At 45.2% G+C, this 22639-nt stretch overlaps 1 protein-coding gene across 4 annotated transcripts in view; it reads left to right on the forward strand.

The window, feature by feature from the left end:
• The first annotated feature begins 674 nt into the window (after window positions 1-674).
• Window positions 675-22639, forward strand: part of LOC110535521 (matrix metalloproteinase-16) — a 71574-nt gene continuing 49609 nt past the window's right edge. Inside the window, exons 1-4 of one of the 4 annotated variants that reach the window (XM_021620567.2) lie at window positions 675-1165; window positions 19425-19573; window positions 20382-20396; window positions 20612-20734. In XM_021620567.2, coding sequence (XP_021476242.1) covers window positions 1040-1165; window positions 19425-19573; window positions 20382-20396; window positions 20612-20734 — 413 coding nt within the window. In that variant the 5' untranslated portion in view covers window positions 675-1039. The remainder of the gene's footprint in view (window positions 1166-19424; window positions 19574-20381; window positions 20397-20611; window positions 20735-22639) is intronic. The other 3 variants (XM_021620568.2, XM_021620569.2, XM_021620570.2) reach the window with 3 other exon arrangements.

Consider the following 22639-nt stretch of genomic DNA (forward strand, 5'->3'; position numbering starts at 1 on the left):
GTGTATACATCCCAAATGGCACCACTATTCCCTACATAGTGCACTACTTTTAACCATAGCCACATGGCTCCTGGTCAAAAGTCGTGCACTATAAAGTGAATAGTGTCATTTCAAATACAACCACATATAAGATGTATATGCTGGGCTGTCACGGAATATACGGAAGTCATTCAACAAGAAACATTTCAACATTAGCTATTAAAAAAGTGTACAGAGAACATCTGAAATGAAAGTGTTGCTGCTTGACAGTAGCCTAGTGTTAAAATGTTTAAAAACAGTTTTCTGTAAGAGCATCAATGGAACGGGCAACATGTAGGCTAATAACATGTAATAATGAGTGAAATAGGTCGCCTGTGCAATTATATAGGCTAATCATAATCGAAAGCTTCATCGTCATTATCATCATCATCAACAACAACATTCAGCAACCACCGATGTTATGGGCAACAAAGACTCTGTCATACTGGTTTGGTTAAGGTAGAACGTTTGTGTTTAGCCCCAGGAATAACAACATCGGGCTCCTTTATCGCCTCCCTTTTCCACCACTGTCCATAAGGTACGATATAGCGATGATATAGTTTGGTATATGATCCAAGATTCCGTGACGCTCTGAGCCGCGCAGGCTCCAAAATGGGAGTGTTATAATATGCGGCTCTGATGGGGGTTCGGAGAGAGAGCGCAGGCGCAGTCATCCGAGTTATGGTTGAAAACTAGCAGCTATGCCGCGCAGTGTAGGACCCCAGCTAAATGTGTCTGACAACAGCGTTAGAGGTGGATCCACTGAGGAGAACTGAGCAGTGGACAAATAAAACGGAACATCTGAAAAACAATTGCGAATTATTGTCTTCTCCGGATAACTTCCTCTTCAACCCTCGACGAGCCGAAGCGACGATCATTCTTTCCCCGGGCATGCGAGAGAGATACTGTCACCGCCAATGTTCCTCCTAGCCTCCGCCTGAGACGCCAGGGATTTACTCCTTGTCCGTTTGTTTTGATTGACTATTAATAAAACAAGCAGAAACAATTAAGGGGCTTCATTATGATTTTGTTAGCATTTCACACTAGAAGACGTTTGAATAGCTTTTATCTAGGGACGTTGTGCTTGCAATTCTTGCTGTGGATTTTATGTGCCGTGAATGGAGAGGAACAACCGTTCAGCGTAGAGGTAAGAATGGGAACGGGGTACTGCTAGCTTTTTTCCCACTGGTGGTGACCCTTCATTGTTATTTCAATAAAAAAATAGAAACATCTTGTGTTTTATGCATAATAATTCCTAGTTACGAAGATAAATATGATCATAATGCATGCCATTTTATGCCTTTGGTTTTGAATAAGAACCGCTTATGAGCCCTCCATGCTTTAGGGATGAAGTTGAATTTAGCTTCAACAGCAGACCTCTTTGTGAGTGTTTACGAGGTGCGAACTAGACAGGCTACAACAGTACTGTTCCATTCTGTCCACCTTTCCCTCACACTATTACTATTTTAGACGTGGAATGTGCCTACATCCATATGTTAGGCAAGTTTAGAAGCAAAGCATGCTTCTATGGTTCAATGGTTGTTGTTAAATACATCCAGCTGATATATCTGGTCACTAACTTTGAACATTGATTGGAATGGTGTTATAATGAACTGAGATCTAACTTGTGATTATGTATCCCTAATTAAAATATAACTTGTATTTTCATAACGTAGCACCATGGGCTATTGGCTCATTTCGTGATGCCATTGCCTCTACTGCAAGGATGGGAATTGGATTTGTGATGTCCCACACAACCCAAGGCAAATACGAATGGGATTTAGAGAACATTTATTTAAACTCCCCACTTTACAGATCAGGATCTTAATTTGATTGCCCTGTTGTAGGAGAAATGTCCTGCAACAAAGGAAATGTTACACTTGCAGTATATTTGAGGTTTTAAAAAGGCTTCGGAAGTTTGTAATTTCCACTTGAAATTTGAGACTTCATTTTCCCCGATGAAAAATGTATCAACCCCTACAAAAATGTCCAATAATTATAATCCACATAATAATTCAGATTTTCAGTTGCTGCCGGATTATTTTCCTGCTGTAGTAGCAAACAGGATACATCGGTAGCCTCCATATCTAATGGTCAACTATTTATCCCATTGGTTTAACTGCTCGACGCATTTGTCTGTAATATCTGTTGTTTCAAAACCTAGCAAGGGAGTGCTTTGTAGATGCTGTAGCCTAATCATGTATTTCAACCTTATAACGTGGTAATGCATTGTTATAACGCGTTTACCGTAGGCTATAGGCCTACGCAGCCTGGTTTATTTCTGATGTTACACAAATGTTTCTGTAAATATAAAAAAATAAATCAAATAAACACAAAAACATAGCCTTCTTTCAAAAGGTTCACGTCTCCCCATCCTGCACCGGGTGCTCATAAAAAGTTCAAAATTATTACCCACTATCACTGTCACTATTCTGCCAAGAGGGCGGTGCCAACTGAAGTTTGGCCAGGCACTCCCTAAAATTAAAGGAGGGTGTGGTAAAGTCAAAGTCCGTGCCAAAAGTAGACTTTCTGCATAACATGTGTGCCAAAACTATAAAACATGTATAGAGTCAAATGTTAATAGTCAATTCTAGGGTGAGAGAACAAATGGCTCTGTCATTCCTTTGCAATTGAATGGATATAATCTCATTACCAAGCATTTACCCATATACTTACATACAGGATGAATTATAGGATCTCTATGCATTTGGCATGTTAACACTGCTAATAGAAGATTTACATCCACATGACTTGCAAGCCCAACATATACAAACCTGTGAAGATGAAAAACAGATGCTACCGGTCATGCAGTAATAGATGTCAAAGCCAACATGACAAGGGGGCTGGGGCCCTCCCTCTCCCCCCACCTCATGCATGCATTCCAAATTGCACCCTACTCCCTACATAGGCCACTACTTATGACCAAAGCCCTCCCTATGGGTCCTGGTCAAAAGTGGTGCACTTTAAAGGGAACGGGGTGCCATTTAGGAAGCAGTCATGTCTTGGTGCACGGTCAAAAGCATAGCCAGGAGCCTGAAACTGAAGAACCTTGATCATTGTGATCTGGCTTCAGATCAGATCAGATGGCTGAGAGCATATTGTAATGCAAATACATTGAGCTTTCAGTCCCTTCTTTCTGCCGTCAGTGGATGGAGAGAAGGCTAACAGATAAACTGCATTATAAAGCAGGAAGGAAATGTGTGTCATTCCACAGCAAAATACATTTGTGTGACCTTACAAAGCTCAATAGGTATATTATTCTATTTGCACTAAGATGAAACCTTTTCCTTCGTTGAAAATTCACAACACAATGAATGGGCATTGGAATATAAGCTCATACAGTGTAGAGTGTGTGGTGTTTATTGTTACGCGAGGAAGTGAACGAGAACCAAAATACTATGATTCATATCCCTAAATCCCTCTGATACTAAAAAATGGTTGTTGGTTTGGGGTACTGTGGTGAATCTGTGTGGTTTGGTCAGTACAGGGTGGGTCTGGCAGCCTGTCTCTCCTGCAACTCTTTATACTCACACACACACACACACACACACACACACACACACATATAGGTCACAGAGGACAATAAAAGATGATGGTTGACATAAACCTGCTGCTCTGTAATTGGTGGTCAGACTATTTTCAAGAGAAATCCTCACTGGGTTTGGAGGAGAGTTTAATAATGGTCCCAACGTCCTATATCTGGTTGGTTGTTAGTTGAGAGTCCTATAACCCCAGAGAGGCCTGAACTTGAACTTGCTCACTTCTTCTCCAATGCAGCAGTTATTTTGCCGAGCATTTCTGAACATTTTCACTCTTTTGGTCCGTCTCCCACTCTGCTAAAAAGCAATTTCCCCCACATTAGTCTGCCCTTGTTATAATGGAAGAGAGAGAACCAAATTATGTTGTTTATTTTTTGTATGGTTTCGTGTCTTTTCAAGTGGCATGTTTCCCATTGGATAATCAAAAATAGGTGTGGAGGAGACATCATTAACGTTTGTGATGGACAAAGGAAGCATTGGGTACTGTGTCTGTCAGTAAAGTGACGTATCTAGTGGCACATTATTGTTATGCATGTAAACCAAACTAGAACTATAGACACAAAGTAATTACAGTGAGACAATGGATTTTTAACCTAATTTCCCTGTCTGTGTCTGGGACTGGTAAGGTATAGACGTGTATAAGAATCATTCCTCTGACTGTAGGCTACAGTACCACAGTGATGTTATCTGGGTTGTATTCACTAGGCACGAAACGGAAGCAAAAGGGCCAACATGGGGAGGGACTACCTGAACTTAACCAATAACAAATGGTTGTTTTCATTTTCTGTTGCAAAGCATTTGCTACAGTGTCCAGTAATGAATATGACCCTGGTGGAGAGAGACTAAAAGGAATCAAAGGGTAGTGATCCAACAAGCATACAGGTCATTGCCTTACGTGAAACAACTTTACTACAAACTACTAGTAAGGTTCAACTAGTAAAGTTGAATTACTTTCTGTTCAAGGTCGTTGTTTCTCTGTAGAGTAAATGGCAAAAAATCGAATTGCTGGCATGGTACTTGATATATTTTGCCCTCTACTCTATGGTATATTTGTGTGTGTGTGTGTATATTGTATACATTGACAGAATCAAGTTCAAGGCAGCATTTCCATTCGCTCTCATTCAGCACTTGTTCCTTTACATTTTATAACTGTAGTCAATACAAAAACACCCGATTTTTCCTGGAAATGAAGACGACATTATTCAATATCCACAGCTGTAACCTTTACAGTGCCTCCGGTAAGCATTCAGACCCCTTGGCTTTTTCCACATTTCGTTAGGTTACAGACTTATTCTTAAATTGATTAAAAAACATGTTGTCCCTCATCAATCTACACACAGTACCCCAATGACAAAGCCAAAACAGTAGTTTTCCCCCCCCGCTAATTTATTACAAATAAAAAACTGAAATGTCACATTTACATAAGTATTCAGACCCTTTACTCAGTACTTTGTTCAAGTCCATTTGGCAGCAATTACAGCATTGAGTCTTCTTGGGTATGACGCTATAAGCTTGGCACACCTGTATTTGGGGAGTTTCTCCCATTCTTCCCTGCAGATCCTCTCAAGCTCTGACAGGTTAGACTGGGAGTGTTGCTGCACAGATATTTTCAGGTCTCTCCAGAGATGTTTGATCGGGTTCAAGTCTGTGCTCAGGCTGGGCCACTCAAGGACATTCAGAGACTTGTCCCGAAGCCACTCCTGCATTGTCTTGGCTGTATGCTTAGGGTCGTTGTGCTGTTGGAAGGTGAACCTTCGCCCAAGTCTGAGGCGCTCTGGAGCAGGATGGTTGTTCTTCTGGAAGGTTCTCCCATCTCCACAGAGGAACTCTAGAGCTCTGTCAGAGTGACCATTGGGTTCTTGGTCACCTTCCTGACCCTTCTCCAGATCTGTGCCTCGACACAATCCTGTCTAGGAGCTCTACGGACAATTGCTTCGACCTCATGGCTTGGTTTTTGCTCTGACATGCACTGTCAACTGTGGGACCTTATATAGACAGGTGTGTGCCTTTCCAAATTCTGTCCAGTCAATTGAATTTACCACAGCTGGACTCCAATCAAGTTGTAGAAACATCTCAAGGATGATCAATGGAAACAGGATGCACCTGAGCTCAATTTCGAGTCTTTTAGCAAAGGGTCTGTTTTTATTTTTTTATACATTTGTAAACATTTCTAAATACTAATTTAAGCTTTGTTATTATGGGCTATTGTGTGTAGATTGCTGAGGATAGTTTCTTTTTATTTCATCCATTTTAGAATAAGGATGTAACATAACAAAATGTGGAAAAAGTCAAGGGGTATTTTCCGAAAGCACTTTATGCTTACAGACGTACACTGAGGCAATATAACCTTGTGAGCCCACTATCTGGCACTCCACATCTAGCATACAGTGGTTTCCCTCAGCGGGGAATCAGGTGTAAAACTGTTGCATGATTAGTCACAAAGGGTTTGAATTACACCAAGAAAATTAAACACAGAAATCACCCCAGAGAGAGAATAGAATATCGTGATGAAGTATACCTACTGTACCTATACTTTACTATTTCTGATAGAAATAAACAATGAAATCAACGATGACCTTACACCTCAATACAATAGCAAGTGTCTTTGAATACAATGCAATAATTAGCACAAACAGTTAGCCAGCTATGCCAATCTCAGTCCCAAATGCTAAATATCTAGCATGGGGTATGATGTGTTGTCACTAGGACTCACAACATAGGCACAAGTGTAACGACAGAGCCCATTCCTAACATGACTCATGTTACCAGTTGGCATGCCCTGCCTGGGAGGCCTGGCTGACTGAATAATTGAAAGCGGGTGGTGTGTGTGTGGTGTGTGTCTCTGTGTGTGTGTCTCGTACTGCCAGCGGCCAACAGTGTTATGATGACTCCATGGTGGGACCGAGGCCAATGCTGAGGTCTGTACTAATGGCTGCTCAATGGTCAGGGCAGGGGCTGCTTGGTTTGGTGTGTGTTTATTTGTCCAGTCCCCTCACCACACCTCTCGCTCTCTCTCTTTCTCCCCCCTCTCTCTCTTTCTCTCTGCCAGCCCCCCGTTGCTCTCTCTCTGCCCCCCCTCTCTCTACTTCCTGCTCAAACCTTTCTGTCTTTCATTATTCTCACTTCCATTATCTATCATCCACTCTACTGCTCACACACGCTGCATCTCTCTGAGACTTCATAGGCATACATTGATAGAGGTCGTGGTTAGTAGCAGTTCTGTGAGCTATTAAATCTTTAATGATACTGAAGAGTCCAGTGTTAGTTAGGGTAGAGTCACACTGTCACAGGCGATGCTGTCTGTAGTCGTCACCAGCAGTAGGCCTGTCGTGTGTTTTCAGTACTATCCATTGTCGTGGGAACATGTCACTGTGAGACAGAGCCATTACGCCACAGATAGAACAAGGCGCCAGATGTTTCACCGGATGTATAAATCTGAAGCATCCGGTTGGAATTTCCACTCCCGACCAAATATGGTGATGAGAGGAAGCCCAGGTGCCGGCAGTGGGAGAGTATGTAGCGAGATGGAACTGGGACGACATTCTGCACATTTTGGCATCTAAGAAAAGCCTGATCTCAATACAGTTTTCTGTTCCCAAAACTAGAATCTCTGACAAACAGAGAGCACTACGTTTTGTAGACTTTACCCTTTGCCAAAGTTTTAAAAAAGTTGTTTACAAGGAGAGCAAGGGGGGATTGAGTTATCACGTGCACTTCACGGAGTAGGCGTTCCCTAGCGGACGTATGCAAATACGTAATAGAACGCGCCTATAGGATCTCGCTAGCTCGTGCTTGGCTCTGCCCACCTCCTTGCTTGTTCTGCCCACTATCACTCATTTGCTCCCGTTGAAAACGACACAGATTAACTAGTTATAAAATATCTTTGATTCCGCTGTTAGCTTGTTCTCTTTCTTGATTACACTATCATTTACCTAATAGTAGTTGGATTTGTGTGTCTACATAAAAAAAAAAAAGAACAAAGCCTAGAATTTCAGAAGTGATAGAGCGCTCTGTTAAGTCCAGGACGTAAACATTTAGTCAGTATTTCAGAATGTCCACTTTCAAAGAGGAACAATAAATAATCATTAGTATCGCTAGTATCATGACCACATTGTGATATTTGTTGAAATTGGTCCTAATAGGGCTACAGCCTAAGTGCACGGAGCGATCCTTAGCGATCTCTTCAATAGGTGGCTGGTGGGTCAGGCTGTGTTGTCTTGGCGACCCTGGGTAAGGTTGGCACTACTTGCTGGTCGGTTGGCGTGTGTCCTACTGGATTATTCAAGCAGGCCGAGGCGAGGGCGAGAAATCGAGGAGCAGAGAGGTGACGTCAGCTACCCCAAGAGGCCGGTGTCATGTTCTGAAATGTCATTTGTTAAAAGGCAGTCTGCATGAGAATATCTGTTTACGATCTAAAGACGGATCACAGCCACACGGCAAGAAAATCATCATCTCTCCTAGAGTCACACTATTGTTATTTTACTGCTACTCTTTAATTATTTGTTACTTTTATTTCTTATTCTTATTTGGGGGGGGGGGGGTTATTTTATTATTAGAATTCTTTTGAAACTGCATTGTTGGTTAAGGGCTGGTAAGTAAGCATTTCACTGTAAGATCTACACCTGTTGTATTCGGAGCATGTGACAAATAGAATTTGATTTGATTTGATATACCAGCCATGTGCATCACTGTTTGTTGACAGCCACTGTCCCAGAAGCATGTTGCTATGGCTACCTCCTCTTCTTGGAAGTGTGTGTCTCTTCTCTAATGAAGTATTCCCACTGCCTTAAAGGTTAGCCTTTGATTTCCTGGCCAGGCTAATTAGTGAGCCTGCATGATGTGGCGCTAGCTCGTTATCTAGCGATCCACTGACACTACCCAGCTGGGACAGGCACAGGAAGTTCATATGAGTTCACTACTGAGGTGACCAACACACAGACACTGACAGAGGAGCTACTGAGTTGACCAACACACAGACCATGATAGAGAAGCTACTGAGGTGACCAACACACAGATACTGACAGAGAAGCTACTGAGGTGACCAACACACAGACACTGACAGAGAAGCTACTGAGGTGACCAACACACAGACACTGACAGAGAAGCTACTGAGGTGACCAACACACAGACACTGACAGAAGCTACTGAGGTGACCAACACACAGACACTGACAGAGGAGCTACCGTAGTTCATTTTCATATTATACATTATTGTCTGTCACTAACTACCTGTAGCTAGGTATATGTTGTCATTGTGTGTAGTTTGTGATGAATCTGTGTAATGTGTCATCTCTGATTGGTACATGTTCTTTGTCTGACACTTTTAGGTTTCTCTTTTGTGCAGTTTTGTGACCTTTGAAAGAGTCCAAGTCATGTTGAGGTGATCCACAATGACAGAAGGCCAAGAGTTGCCCATTCCGATTCTATTGAACACAGTTGTTTGGGCCTACAAGCTTGATCATTATCCAGTTAGGAAGAGGAGGACAGGGAGAGAAATACTAGTATATTGAGTGGGAGCCTGTCTGACATGAAAAGCCAAACGCCTGTGCTTTAGTCCTGCACCCTTACATAGACACCGGTGCTAGGACACCAGATCAAGGGGAGAATGAATACTGTATATAAATGAGAAAGGGAAAGAGAGTGTCCACACCGGAGACACGCATGTAACACTCATCATTTGCTCTCTCTGCATCTGCCCGTGCTCTTGCGAGATTCAAATAGTTGAAGTGGTGTCATAGCGTTTAAGACAGAAGAGAGACATGACTGGACGACCGTACAAAGGAACACCAAATGACTGACGGTGGTACATCCAACCGTCTCCCCCCCCTCGCCTCCCTCCCTCCCCCTTCCTCTTCCCTTCTAATGCTAAAGGGTTCTGTGATTGTCATGGTTATTGTCCCACAGGGAGATGGGGAAACCACGACAGAGTTGATCCCTCTAAATCAATCTGTCTATGTTGATGGATCTGGCAGATGGCTGTAGAATGTAGCTGGTACGATGGCTGGTTTGACAGGAACACAAGCTTTACGTGTCCACATTTGACTTCCCTGGTCTTTGTCCCAAATGGCACCCTTTGCACTGTACTCTTAGAAGGAAAGGTGCTACCTAGAATAGAGGTTGACCGATTAATCGGAATGGCCGACTGATTATGGCCGATTTCAAGTTTTCATAACAATCGGTAAACGGCATATATATATATTGCAATCCACGAGGAGACTGACCACCTGTGTCGCGAGTGCAGGCAGCAAGGAGCCATGGTAAGTTGCTAGCTAGCATTAAACTTCTCTTATAAAAAACAATCAATCTTTACATAATCACTAGTTAACTACACATGGTTGATGATATTACTTGTTTAACTAGCTTGTCCTACGTTGCATATAATCAAAGTGGTACCTGAAATTGTGTCACTTCTCTTGCGTTCTGTGCAAGCCGAGTCAGGGTATATGCAGCAGTTTGGGCCGCCTGGCTCGTTGCGAACTGTGTGAAGACCATTTCTTCCTAACAAAGACCATAAATAATTTGCCAGAATTTTACATAATTATGACGTAACATTGAAGGTTTTGCAATGTAACAGTAATATTTAGACCTAGGGTTGCCACCCGTTAGATAAAATACGGAACGGTTCCGTATTTCACTGAAATAATATTTTTTTTTGTTTTCGAATGATAGTTATTAATGGCCTAAGGCTCGTATTTCTGTGTGTTTATTATGTTATAATTAAGTTTATGATTTGATATTTGATAGAGCAGTCTGACTGAGCGGTGGTAGGCAGCAGCAGGCTCGTAAGCATTCATTCAAACAGCACTTTCCTGCGTTTGCCAGCACCTCTTAACAATGCTTGAAGCACAGCCCTGTTTATGACTTCAAGCCTATCAACTCCCGAGATTAGGCTGGCAATACTAAAGTGCCTATAAGAACATCCAATAGTCAAAGGTATATGAAATATAAATGGTATAGAGAGAAATATTCTTATAATAACTACAACCTAAAAGTTCTTACCTGGGAATATTGAAGACTCATGTTGAAAGGAACCACCAGCTTTCATATGTTCTCATGTTCTGAGCAAGGAACTTAAACGTTAGCTTTTTTATTGCACTTTTACTTTCTTCTTCAACACTGTGTTTTTGCATTATTTAAATAAAATTGAACATGTTTCATAATTTATTTGAGACTAAATTGATTTTATGTATGTTAAAATGAAAGTGTTCATTGTTCATACAGTATTGTTGTGATTGTCATTAAAACAAATACACATGTATATAAATCGGCCGATTAATCGGTATCGTCTTTTTTTGGTCCTTCAATAATCGGTATCGTCTCTTTTTGGTCCTCCAATAATTGGTATCGGTATCGCCGTTGAAAAATCATAATCGGCAGACCTCTAATCTGGAACCTAAAAGGTTTCTTCAGCTGTCCCCATAGGAGAACCCTTTGAAGAACCCTTTTTGGTTCCAGGTAGAACTATTTTGGTTCCAGGTAGAACCATTTACACAGAGGGTTCTACATGGAACCCAAAAGAGTTCTACCTGGAACCAAAAAGGCTTTTACAAGGAACTAAAAGGGGTTCTCCTATGGGGACAGTCGAAGAACAGTTTTGGAACCCTTTTTTCTAAGAGGCTCCTATGGGCCCTGGTCAAAGTTAGTGCACTAAATAGGGAACACGGTGTCATTTGGGACGCAAGCATTGACTTCTGGCAAGATTTTTAAATAGGTTAATGCTTAAGTAGCCTACATAGCCTAGCCTAATTCAAAGACACAACTATCATAATGGAAATTTTAACAAGACTATTTTTGTTTTTGTTGACAATGTGTCACTGTAATCCCTTGGGCTATATCATAATTGTGACTGTGAGCCCCAGTTTTCTAAAATACTAATTCAGCTTTCTGCAACACTTGTGCTTTTAGATTACAAAGTTTGTTCTCATAGCCTGAAAGCACATTTTTTACATAGCTAACGGCCTAGGCAACACTTTATTAGCTTCTGAACTAAGAGCTGTGTGTTAGGGGACTTGATTTCATCCCAAACGACACACTATTCCCTATTTAGTGCACTTACTTTTGACCAGGGCCCTATGGGTGCTGGTCAAATGTAGTGCACAAAATCGGGAATAGGGTGTCATTTGGGATGTAGATGCCTCACAATATATACAACTCCAACGCAGATGTTTGTTGTTTTGGTTTATTTATAGCTTCTACGTTTGACATAATACTCCTCCACACAGAACACATTCTTCTGGAACAGCACATCGACACTGGTACAACCACATTTTTCTAAATCAAAGCGATTCCCTGCTTTTAACTGTGCTGAGCATTGGAATATATGTATATTTTAATTCCTAGCCAAACAATTGAGCCCCATTTGACTCACAGGAAACAAAGTGATAGTGCTTGTGAATAACGGTGGCGTTGTTTACCTAATGTCTAAACGGTGCACTTCTCATCCTAATTTCTGTTATACCCCCCGAAGCACCAGAAAAGTGCTGGGACAGCACAATCATAGATAGTCTTTTACTGTAACAGCTTCCATGTCATCCAGGAGTTGTGGTCGAAGTGCAAGGAGAGAGGGAGAGGGGGTGGGGGTGGGGGGGGGGGGGGGGGGGGGGGGGGGGAGATGTGCAGAAGAAAAAGGACAGAGATAGAGAAAGAGAGATCCTCTATAGTACATTTCTCAGGGCCTGCAGATCCCTCGTGTTTTTCTACAAGTTTACAGTGATGGATCAATCCTTGTCTCATGAGTGTATAATCTGCTGATTATCAAGTGTACCTGAAAGCTGAGGGTTGTGGCTTTCCAATACACTAGCAAGTTATAAAATACAACGTTCACTGAATTCGATGATCAGTCTATTTGCGTCGTTTTCCTTATTGGGTATTGTACAGTACAGTGTGTCTGTTTCTGTGTATTTATAGGTGGTGTCTAGTGTCATTACCTGACTAGTTCACTAGGAATCACACTGGACTGTATCTAGCCTCTGTCCCCCCCAGGGGCCGTTTCAGCCCTGAGAATAACGGACACACGGCGTATGTGTTATCGTCCCCTCGCATAGAGAGGGAAAGTTGGAGAGAATAGGCGAGGTTAAAGACGAGGAGAGAAAGGCTCAAAGGACAGATGGAGAAGAGCGAGAGAGAGAGGCACCTTTAACAGCTCCCTGTGTTTTAACCCTTGCGTGGACAAATAAGAACATTACAGAAAATATCAAAAGAAAGAAAGAAAGAAAGAGGTCGTCTAAATAAGACAACATCTCCCTCTCCCCTAGGCTTTTATGGGTCCTGGTCAAAAGGAGTGCAGATCATAGGGAATATAGAATAGGGTGACATTTGTGACTATCCAGCAGGAAGAACACAGAGAGGTGATGAGGTGATGGAGGTACAGGGATGTGGAAGGACTGATGACATGTCTAGTTCACACTGAATCCTATCCTGAAAGGCTCCCTCTCTCTGTCTGTGTGTGTGTGTGTGTGTGTGTGTGTGTGTGTGTGTGTGTGTGTGTGTGCGTGCGTGCGTGTGCGTGCGTGCGTGTGTGTGTTTGCGTGCGTGCGTGCATGCGTGTATGTGTGTGTTTGCAAGGGTGTGTGTGATTCAGTAGGAGCAGTGGGGCAGAATAAGCCCTCTCAACAGCTCAATGTCTGATGTAGTGAGTGCTCTGTGGAACGTAAACTAGCCTGCATACTTCCCACTGTATTACAGATCACTACCGTCCTGAAGCATGGAGCAGCTGGCATTATCCCTCACGTTAGGTCTGGTTCGAATAGAACAATATCATAGCGTGTGAGTCTTGCTAAGGTCAGCAGTGGGTTGATGCAGGTTGAGACTGAATGTGAGGAGGATGACAACTGTTGGAGATCTGTCCCATTGTCTGTCTGTCACATTCGCCGCTCTTCGCTGGTCTCTCTGTCTTCCTGGATGTAAGTGTGGCCGTATGCATACGGTACGGTACTAGTCCTATGTGCTTTCCTGTGATGAATCAGAGCAATCACAAGGCTTCAACCTAGTCTTTGCTCTATTCCCCTGGCTCCTCTCCTCGTCTCTCCTCTTCTCACACCGTTTCTCCACACAGCACTTTGACACCTGCCATGTAGAAGACAGTCAAGTGACAAACTGTCACTGCCACTGTGTGTGGGACTCTCTTTACTTCACTCCCTATCCCGGGGTCTTTTGGGATCAGGGAGTCAGTGCATCAAGGATCAGTCAAACCCCTGTCCTGTTACGTGTCAATCACTATATCTGATTGAAATATGGGATGTCAATTTAGACGTCATACTGTAATACTACAATAGCTGTCTCCTTGGGGTTTTCTGCTGCGATGGCAGTATTTTCACGCTTGCCCTCATGTCTGACATGTTTCACACATGTCTGTATGTCAGGTTGTTTCCTTTCTACCACTAGGCCTGTCCACTGTAGCCTATTGGTTGTGTTGGTCGTAAAAGAGTCTGTGTGAACACATTGCTGGGGTAATGAGACTCTCTGTTGGTAAGACTCTATTCCAAGCCTTTCTCTGTGCAGCTCTCTCTCTCTCGCTCTCTCTCCTTCTATCTCTCTCTCTCTCTCTCGCTCTCTCTCTCTCGCTCTCTCTCCCTCTCTCTTTCTCTCTGTGTCTTCCCCTCCCCCTCTCTCTGAGTGGAGTGGATATGGATTTGAGCTCCAGTATGTGTGAGATTGTGTTTTACTCCCAGGCAGGAGAGAAGATGAGAGGAGTGGGTCTTTTTCATGTGTAATGCAGTAATGCAGCCCCATAATAGCTCTGTAGGGAGGTGTGTGTTTATGCTCTGGTTATTCCCTGATTCCAGCTCAGTGCTGTTGGCTTACTACTCTATGACTGTGTCCCAAATACACCTATTCCCTCTATTCTGCACTGCTTTTGACCAAGGCCCTCTCCTCTACCCCTCCTCTCCTCTCCTCGCCTCGCCTCGCCTCTAATCTCCTCGCCTCTCATCTCCTCTCTTCGCCTCGCCTCTCCTCGCCTCTCTTCTCTTCTCTTCTCCTCGCCTCTCCTCTCTTCTCCTCGCCTCTCCTCTCTTCTCCTCTCCTCGCCTCTCTTCTCCTCGCCTCGCCTCTCCTCTCTTCTCCTCGCCTCTCCTCTCTTCTCCTCGCCTCTCCTCTCTTCTCCTCGCCTCGCCTCTCCTCTCTTCTCTTATCCTCGCCTCGCCTCTCCTCTCTTCTCCTCGCCTCTCCTCTCTTCTCCTCACCTCGCCTCTCTTCTCCTCGCCTCTCCTCTCTTCTCCTCGCCTCGCCTCTCCTCTCTTCTCTTATCCTCGCCTCTCCTCTCTTCTCTTCTCCTCGCCTCTCCTCTCTTCTCCTCGCCTCGCCTCTCCTCTCTTCTCTTATCCTCGCCTCTCCTCTCTTCTCTTCTCCTCGCCTCTCCTCTCCTCTCTTCGCCTCGCCTCTCCTCTCTTCTCTTCTCCTCGCCTCTCTTCTCCTCGCCTCGCCTTGCCTCTCCTCTCTTCGCCTCTCCTCTCTTCTCCTCGCCTCTCCTCTCTTCGCCTCTGCTCTCTTCTCCTCGCCTCGCCTCTCCTCTCTTCTCCTCGCCTGTCCTCGCCTCTCCTCTCCTCTCCTCTCTTCGCCTCTCCTCGCCTCGCCTCTCCTCTCTTTGCCTCGCCTCGCCTCTCCTCTCCTCTCTTCTCCTCGCCTCTCCTCTCTTCGCCTCGCCTCTCTTCTCCTTGCCTCTCCTCTCTTCTCCTCGCCTCGCCTCTCTTCTCTTCTCCTCTCCTCTCTTCGCCTCGCCTCGCCTCTCTTCGCCTCTCCTCTCTTCGCCTCGCCTCTCCTCTCTTCTCCTCGCCTCCTCTCTTCTCTTCTCCTCGCCTCTCCTCTCCTCTCTTCGCCTCGCCTCTCCTCTCTTCTCCTCGCCTCTCCTCTCTTCACCTCGCCTCTCCTCTCTTCTCCTCGCCTCTCCTCTCCTCTCTCCTCGCCTCTCCTCTCTTCTCTTCTCTTCTCCTCGCCTCTCCTCTCTTCTCTTCTCCTCGCCTCTCCTCTCCTCTCTTCTATTCTCTTCTCTTCTCTTCTCTTCTCCTCTCCTCTCCTCTCCTCTCCTCTCCTCTCCTCTCCTCTCCTCTCCTCTCCTCTCCTCTCCTCTCCTCTCCTCGCCATTCCTCTCTTCTCCTCGCCTCTCCTCTCTTCTCTTCTCCTCGCCTCTCCTCTCCTCTCCTCTCTTCTCTTCTCTTCTCCTCTCCTCTCCTCTCTTCTATTCTCTTCTCTTTTCTTCTCCTCGCCTCTCCTCTCCTCTCTTCTCCTCGCCTCTCTCCTCTCTTCTCCTTGCCTCTCCTCTCCTCTCTTCTCCTCGCCTCTCCTCTCCTCTCTTCTCCTCGCCTCTCCTCTCCTCTCCTCTCCTCTCCTCTCCTCTCCTCTCTTCTATTCTCTTCTCTTCTCCTCTCCTCTCCTCTCCTCGCCTCTCCTCTCTTCTCCTCGCCTCTCTTCTCCTCGCCTCTCCTCTCTTCTCTTCTCCTCGCCTCGCCTCTCCTCTCTTCTCCTCGCCTCGCCTCTCTTCTCCTCGCCTCTCTTCTCTTTTCTTCTCCTCGCCTCTCCTCTCCTCTCCTCTCTTCTCCTCGCCTCTCCTCTCCTCTCTTCTCCTTGCCTCTCCTCTCCTCTCTTCTCCTCGCCTCTCCTCTCCTCTCTTCTCCTCGCCTCTCCTCTCTTCTCCTCTCCTGTCCTCTCTTCTCCTCGCCTCTCCTCTCCTCTCTTCTCCTCGCCTCTCCTCTCCTCTCCTCTCCTCTCCTCTCCTCTCCTCTCTTCTCCTCGCCTCTCCTCTCTTCTCTTCTCCTCGCCTCGCCTCTCCTCTCTTCTCCTCGCCTCGCCTCTCCTCTCTTCTCTTCTCCTCGCCTCTCCTCTCCTCTCTTCTCTTTTCCTCGCCTCGCCTCTCCTCTCTTCTCCTTGCCTCTCTTCTCCTCGCCTCTCCTCTCCTCGCCTCTCCTCTCTTCTCTTCTCCTCGCCTCGCCCCTCCTCTCCTCGCCTCGCCTCTCCTCTCCTCTCTTCTCTTCTCTTCTCTTCTCTTCTCCTCGCCTCGCCTCTCTTCTCCTCGCCTCTCCTCTCTTCTCCTCGCCTCGCCTCTCCTCTCTTCTCCTCGCCTCGCCTCACCTCTCCTCTCTTCTCCTCGCCTCGCCTCGCCTCTCTTCTCTTCTCCTCGCCTCTCCTCTCCTCTCCTCTCTTCTCTTCTCCTCGCCTCTCCTCTCCTCTATTCTCCTTGCCTCTCCTCTCTTCTCCTCGCCTCTCCTCTCCTCTCTTCTCCTCGCCTCTCCTCTCCTCTCTTCTCCTCGCCTCGCCTCTCCTCTCTTCTCCTCGCCTCTCCTCTCTTCTCTTCTCCTCGCCTCGCCTCTCCTCTCTTCTCCTCGCCTCGCCTCTCTTCTCCTCGCCTCTCTTCTCTTTTCTTCTCCTCGCCTCTCCTCTCCTCTCCTCTCTTCTCCTCGCCTCTCCTCTCCTCTCTTCTCCTTGCCTCTCCTCTCCTCTCTTCTCCTCGCCTCTCCTCTCCTCTCTTCTCCTCGCCTCTCCTCTCTTCTCCTCTCCTGTCCTCTCTTCTCCTCGCCTCTCCTCTCCTCGCCTCTCCTCTCCTCTCTTCTCCTCGCCTCTCCTCTCCTCTCCTCTCCTCTCCTCTCCTCTCCTCTCCTCTCCTCTCCTCTCTTCTCCTCGCCTCTCCTCTCTTCTCTTCTCCTCGCCTCGCCTCTCCTCTCTTCTCCTCGCCTCGCCTCTCCTCTCTTCTCTTCTCCTCGCCTCTCCTCTCCTCTCTTCTCTTTTCCTCGCCTCGCCTCTCCTCTCTTCTCCTTGCCTCTCTTCTCCTCGCCTCTCCTCTCCTCGCCTCTCCTCTCTTCTCTTCTCCTCGCCTCGCCCCTCCTCTCCTCGCCTCGCCTCTCCTCTCCTCTCCTCTCTTCTCTTCTCTTCTCTTCTCTTCTCTTCTCCTCGCCTCGCCTCTCTTCTCCTCGCCTCTCCTCTCTTCTCCTCGCCTCGCCTCTCCTCTCTTCTCCTCGCCTCGCCTCACCTCTCCTCTCTTCTCCTCGCCTCGCCTCGCCTCTCTTCTCTTCTCCTCGCCTCTCCTCTCCTCTCTTCTCTTCTCCTCGCCTCTCCTCTCCTCTCTTCTCCTTGCCTCTCCTCTCTTCTCCTCGCCTCTCCTCTCTTCTCCTCGCCTCTCCTCTCCTCTCTTCTCCTCGCCTCGCCTCTCCTCTCTTCTCCTCGCCTCTCCTCTCTTCTCCTCGCCTCTCCTCTCTTCGCCTCGCCTCTCCTCTCCTCTCTTCTCCTCGCCTCTCCTCTCCTCTCCTCTCTTCTCCTCGCCTCTCCTCTCCTCTCTTCTCCTCGCCTCTCCTCTCCTCTCTTCTCTTCTCCTCGCCTCGCCTCTCCTCTCTTCTCCTCGCCTCGCCTCTCCTCTCTTCTCCTTGCCTCGCCTCTCCTCTCTTCTCTTCTCCTCGCCTCTCCTCTCTTCTCTTCTCCTCGCCTTGCCTCTCCTCTCTTCTCCTCGCCTCTCCTCTCCTCTCTTCTCTTCTCCTCGCCTCGCCTCTTCTCTTTTCCTCGCCTCTCCTCTCTTCTCCTCGCCTCTCCTCTCTTCTCCTCGCCTCGCCCCTCCTCTCCTCTCTTCTCTTCTCCTCGCCTCGCCTCTCCTCTCTTCTCTTCTCCTCGCCTCGCCTCTCCTCTCTTCTCCTCGCCTCTCCTCTCTTCTCCTCACCTCGCCTCTCCTTGCCTCGCCTCTCTTCTCCTCGCCTCGCCTCACCTCTCCTCTCTTCTCCTCGCCTCGCCTCTCCTCTCTTCTCATCTCCTCTCTTCTCCTCCCTTGGTATAGAGATCTCAGGTTTTATTGGGTGCCCTGAAAGCTCCATTACATCAGAGTGCTTTCTGACAAGCAGACGATGTGATAATAGATAACATTCCCACGCTGAAAGGTCATCAGAGGATCTCTCTTTCTGTCTCTCTGCCTGTCTCCTCACTAACACTGTGGCTAGAGGCTGCTGTCTGGCTACTGAAATCCTCCTGCCTGGATGGACACTTGACATTTTTAGCATGGGCGCTTTTTGGAAATTATTTGAAGTGCCAACAACTACCAAAATTGAACATGGCATTGCTTCTCCAACTAAGAGTTTTTTACATGCAGGGTTATGGTTGAATTTAGGGTATACTACTTTTTCACTTTCATCATATTTGATGGCCGTGGTCAATTGTCATAAAGTAAAGATACCTTAATAGAAAATGACTCAAGTATAAGTGGGTCACCCAGTAAAATACTACTTGAGTAAAAGTCTAAAAGTATTTAGTTTTAAATATATTTAAGTATCAAAAGTAAATGTATTTGCTAAAATGTACTTAAGTGTCAAAAGTAAAATCATAAAACATTTCAAATTCCTTATATTAAGCAAACCAGACAGTATGATTTTCTTGTTTTTTCAAATGTACAGATAGCCAGGGGAACACTCCAACACTCAGACATAATTTACAAACAAAGTATTTGTGTGTAGTGAGTCCGCCAGATCAGAGGCAGTAGGGATGATCAGGGATGTTCTCCTGATAAGTGCGGGAGTTGGACCATTTTCCTGTCCTGCTAAGCATTCGTAATGTAACCAGTACTTTTGGGTGTCAGGGAAAATGTATGGAGTAGAAAGTACATCATTGTCTTTAGGATTGTAGTGGAGTAAGACTAAAAGTTGTCAGAAATATGAATAGTAAAGTACAGATACCCCAAAAAACTACTTCAGTAGTACTTTAAAGTATTTTGACTTAAGTACTTTACACCACTGTTTCATGGTTGTGTGGGTTTCAATGCCTCTTATAAAGTACTATATGTAAAGCCTACCTTATTGGAATTGTACATTATGTGACCCATATTGACCATTTGCTGACCACTCACCTCTGTGTCCTTTCTCTCTCTCTCTCTCCTGCCTCCTTCCCCCTCTCCCCCCTTCAGACATGGCTCCAGAGGTATGGCTACCTTCCCCCTACAGACCCCAGGATGTCGGTCCTGCGGACGGCCCAGACCATGCAGTCTGCTATCGCTGCCATGCAGCGTCTCTATGGCCTCAACGTCACAGGATCGCTGGACAGGAACACGATAGAGTGAGTCTCACCACTTTGCATGTTGTAGGGGATCGGTGTGAGAAAGAAGATGAACATAATTATTCATCTTGATCACAGAATGAGTAGTTATTTGGGGTGCAAGTTGCTTTATAAATCGTTCCATCCTGTGCAGTACAACTTCATTGTAGGTTGATGAATGTCCCTAAACGCCCAATAAACAGTCACAGACCGTTATAAACATACCTGTAAGGCTGTTCTGATTCGCTGTTTGACATTCCGGAAGAGGAGAGAACAGACAGGAGCGTTTCCCAGACAGAGAGTTAGCATCACACAGGTTAAGTGTCCCGTTTGAATGTGATCAAAGGGCTCTTTTACAGCGGATACACCTACACCAGCAGATCAGAGTCGGGGTAAATGCCACAGTATTACTCTGAACCCAGAAGCCTAGAAAAGGGAATGACAGCTTCAGTCTTCCTGTCTGCCTGTCTGCCTCTCTGCTGCTCGTTGAACCAATCAACATGTGTAGGGGTCCCTAGGGCTGCATCCAAAATGGCACCCTGTTCCCTATATAGTGCACGACTCTTCTCCAGGGCTCATAGGGCTCTGGTTAAAAGTAGTGCACTAATAGGGAATAGGGTGCCATTTGGGATGCACACAAGGAGTCTAAGAAGCTGCAGTTTGGTTGTGTTAAAAGGATTAGAGAAACAAGTACCTTTTTTAACTGCTGAGATCAATTGTATGATGTGTGTATGAAATCAGTTACAATAATGTGGTGGGATTTGTGATGACTAACCTGCATGCTAAAGTCTAATTTTCTGTTTCTTTGTGCTTCGTATAATGATGTTAGCGATTACACAGTAAGGTGAGGCATATCTCTTATTATGTCTATTTCTTTGCAGATGTGTGTGTGTGTGACTTTGTGATAACTAATATAACTAGTATGTGATAACTAGTATGTGATAACTAGTATCGGATAACTAATATTGGAAGTAATGACAGGATTCCATTACACAGTTTGTTCAGCCAAGGCCAAGCATACATCCTGTTTTGACTAATGGTGTTCTCGGTTCTTCCTAGCTGGATGAAGAAGCCCCGATGTGGTGTACCAGACCAGCTAGGAGGGGCGTCCAAATTCAGTGTCCGGAAAAAGCGGTACGCCCTCACGGGGCAGAAGTGGCAGCATAAGCATATCACATACAGGTGAGTTGATTGATTGCTTGGTGATTGGTTGGTTTGATGGTTTGATGGTTGATGATTGGTTGGTTGGTTTGTGATTGGTTGTTTGGTGATTGGTTGTTTGGTTTGTTATTAGTTGGTTGGTTGGCAGCATAAACATATCACATACAGGTGAGTTGATTGATTGGTTGGTTGGATGGTTGGTTGGTGATTGGTTGATTTTTGGTTAAAACAATTCATACAGTACTTTAAAACATGGGCTTTACTCTATGGGTCTGACATGTGCCTGAGGATGTGTCTAGGCTACATGTCTGTGTTCATGAGTCTAGATAAGAATGTCTGACTAGGTGAAGATATGCGACACCCTCTCAGCTAGGCTACATCTGAAAGGTCCCGTGTGGCTCAGTTGTGAAGATCGCGGCTCTAACAACACTAAGGTCATTGGGTTCAATAGCTGCAGGGATCACATACTGAAAAGCGATTCACTTAATTTACTGTAAGTCGCTTTGGATAAACAGCTACGGTTTAACGCTACAGTTTAACGCCCTGTAATATATTGTCGCTGTCTGATGAAACCTCTCAGGAAATGTTTTAAAACCGCCGTATTTTCCCATTAACGAATGTACAATTACCAAACTTCAGAAGCTGTTTCGAATACCATCTCTTGGTCCTAGAGTACTCGGAAAGTATATTGAGTACATTGCTTTCAAAACATGTACAACAATAAACACATTTGAGTTACATTTTTCCTCAGACAGTGACTATACAGTATATTATATTATACAGTGCATTCGGAAAGTATTCAGACCCTTAAACTTTTTCCACATGTTGTTACATTACCGCCGTATTTTACAACCGATCAAATAACAACAATACCTCGTCAATCTACAAACAATAATCCATAATGACAAATAATTTTTTTTTTTTTTTAGAAATGTTTGCACACTTATTGAAAATAAAACAGAAATACCTTATTTACATAAATATTCAAATCCTTTGCTATGAGACTTGGAATTGAGCTCAGGTGCATCCTGTTTCCATTGATCATCCTTGAGATGTTTCTACAACTTGAGTGAGGTGACCAAGAACTCTGACAGAGTTCCGGAGTTCCTCTGTGGAGATGGGAGAACCTTCCAGAAGGACAACCATCTCTGCAGCACTCCACCAATCAGGCCTTTATGGTAGAGTGGCCAGACGGAAGCCACTCCTCAGTAAAAGCCACATGACAGCCCGCTTGGAGTTTGCCAAAAGGCATCTAAAGACTCTCAGGCCATGAGAAACAAGATTGTCTGGTCTGATGAAACCAAGATTGAGCTCTTTGGCCTGAATGCCAAAACAACCCTGAGCACACAGCCAAGACAAAGCAGGAGTGGCTTTGGGATAATTTTCTGAATGTCTTTGAGTAGCCCAGCCAGAGCCCAGACTTGAACCCGAACAAACATCTCTGGAGAGACCTGAAAATAGCTGTACAGCGACGCTCCCCATCCAACCTGACAGAGCTTGAGAGGATCTGCCGAGAAGAATGGGAGAAACTCCCCAAATACAGGTGTGTCAAGCTTGTAGCGTCACAACACAAGAAGACTTGAGACTGTAATCACTGCCAAAGTGGCTTCAACAAAGTACAGAGTAAAGGGTCTGAATACTTATGTAAATGTGATATTTCAGTTTTTTGGATTTTATATATTTGCAAAAAAAAAACTGCTTTTGCTTTGTCATTATGGGATATTGTGTGTAGATTGATGAGAAACAAAAACAATTGAATCAATTTTAGAATAAGGCTGTAACGTAACAAAATGTGGAAAAAGTCAAGGGGTCTGAATTCTTTCAGAATGTACTGTATATAAAGAAAAATAACCCCAGAACCACGGTTGAGTTTCCCCCTAGCTACTCTCTATACATCTCCTGTGGGAACAAGTCCTATACTGAATC

This window comes from Oncorhynchus mykiss, chromosome 11 (assembly GCF_013265735.2).
Source record: "Oncorhynchus mykiss isolate Arlee chromosome 11, USDA_OmykA_1.1, whole genome shotgun sequence".
Taxonomy (NCBI): Eukaryota; Metazoa; Chordata; class Actinopteri; order Salmoniformes; family Salmonidae; genus Oncorhynchus; species Oncorhynchus mykiss.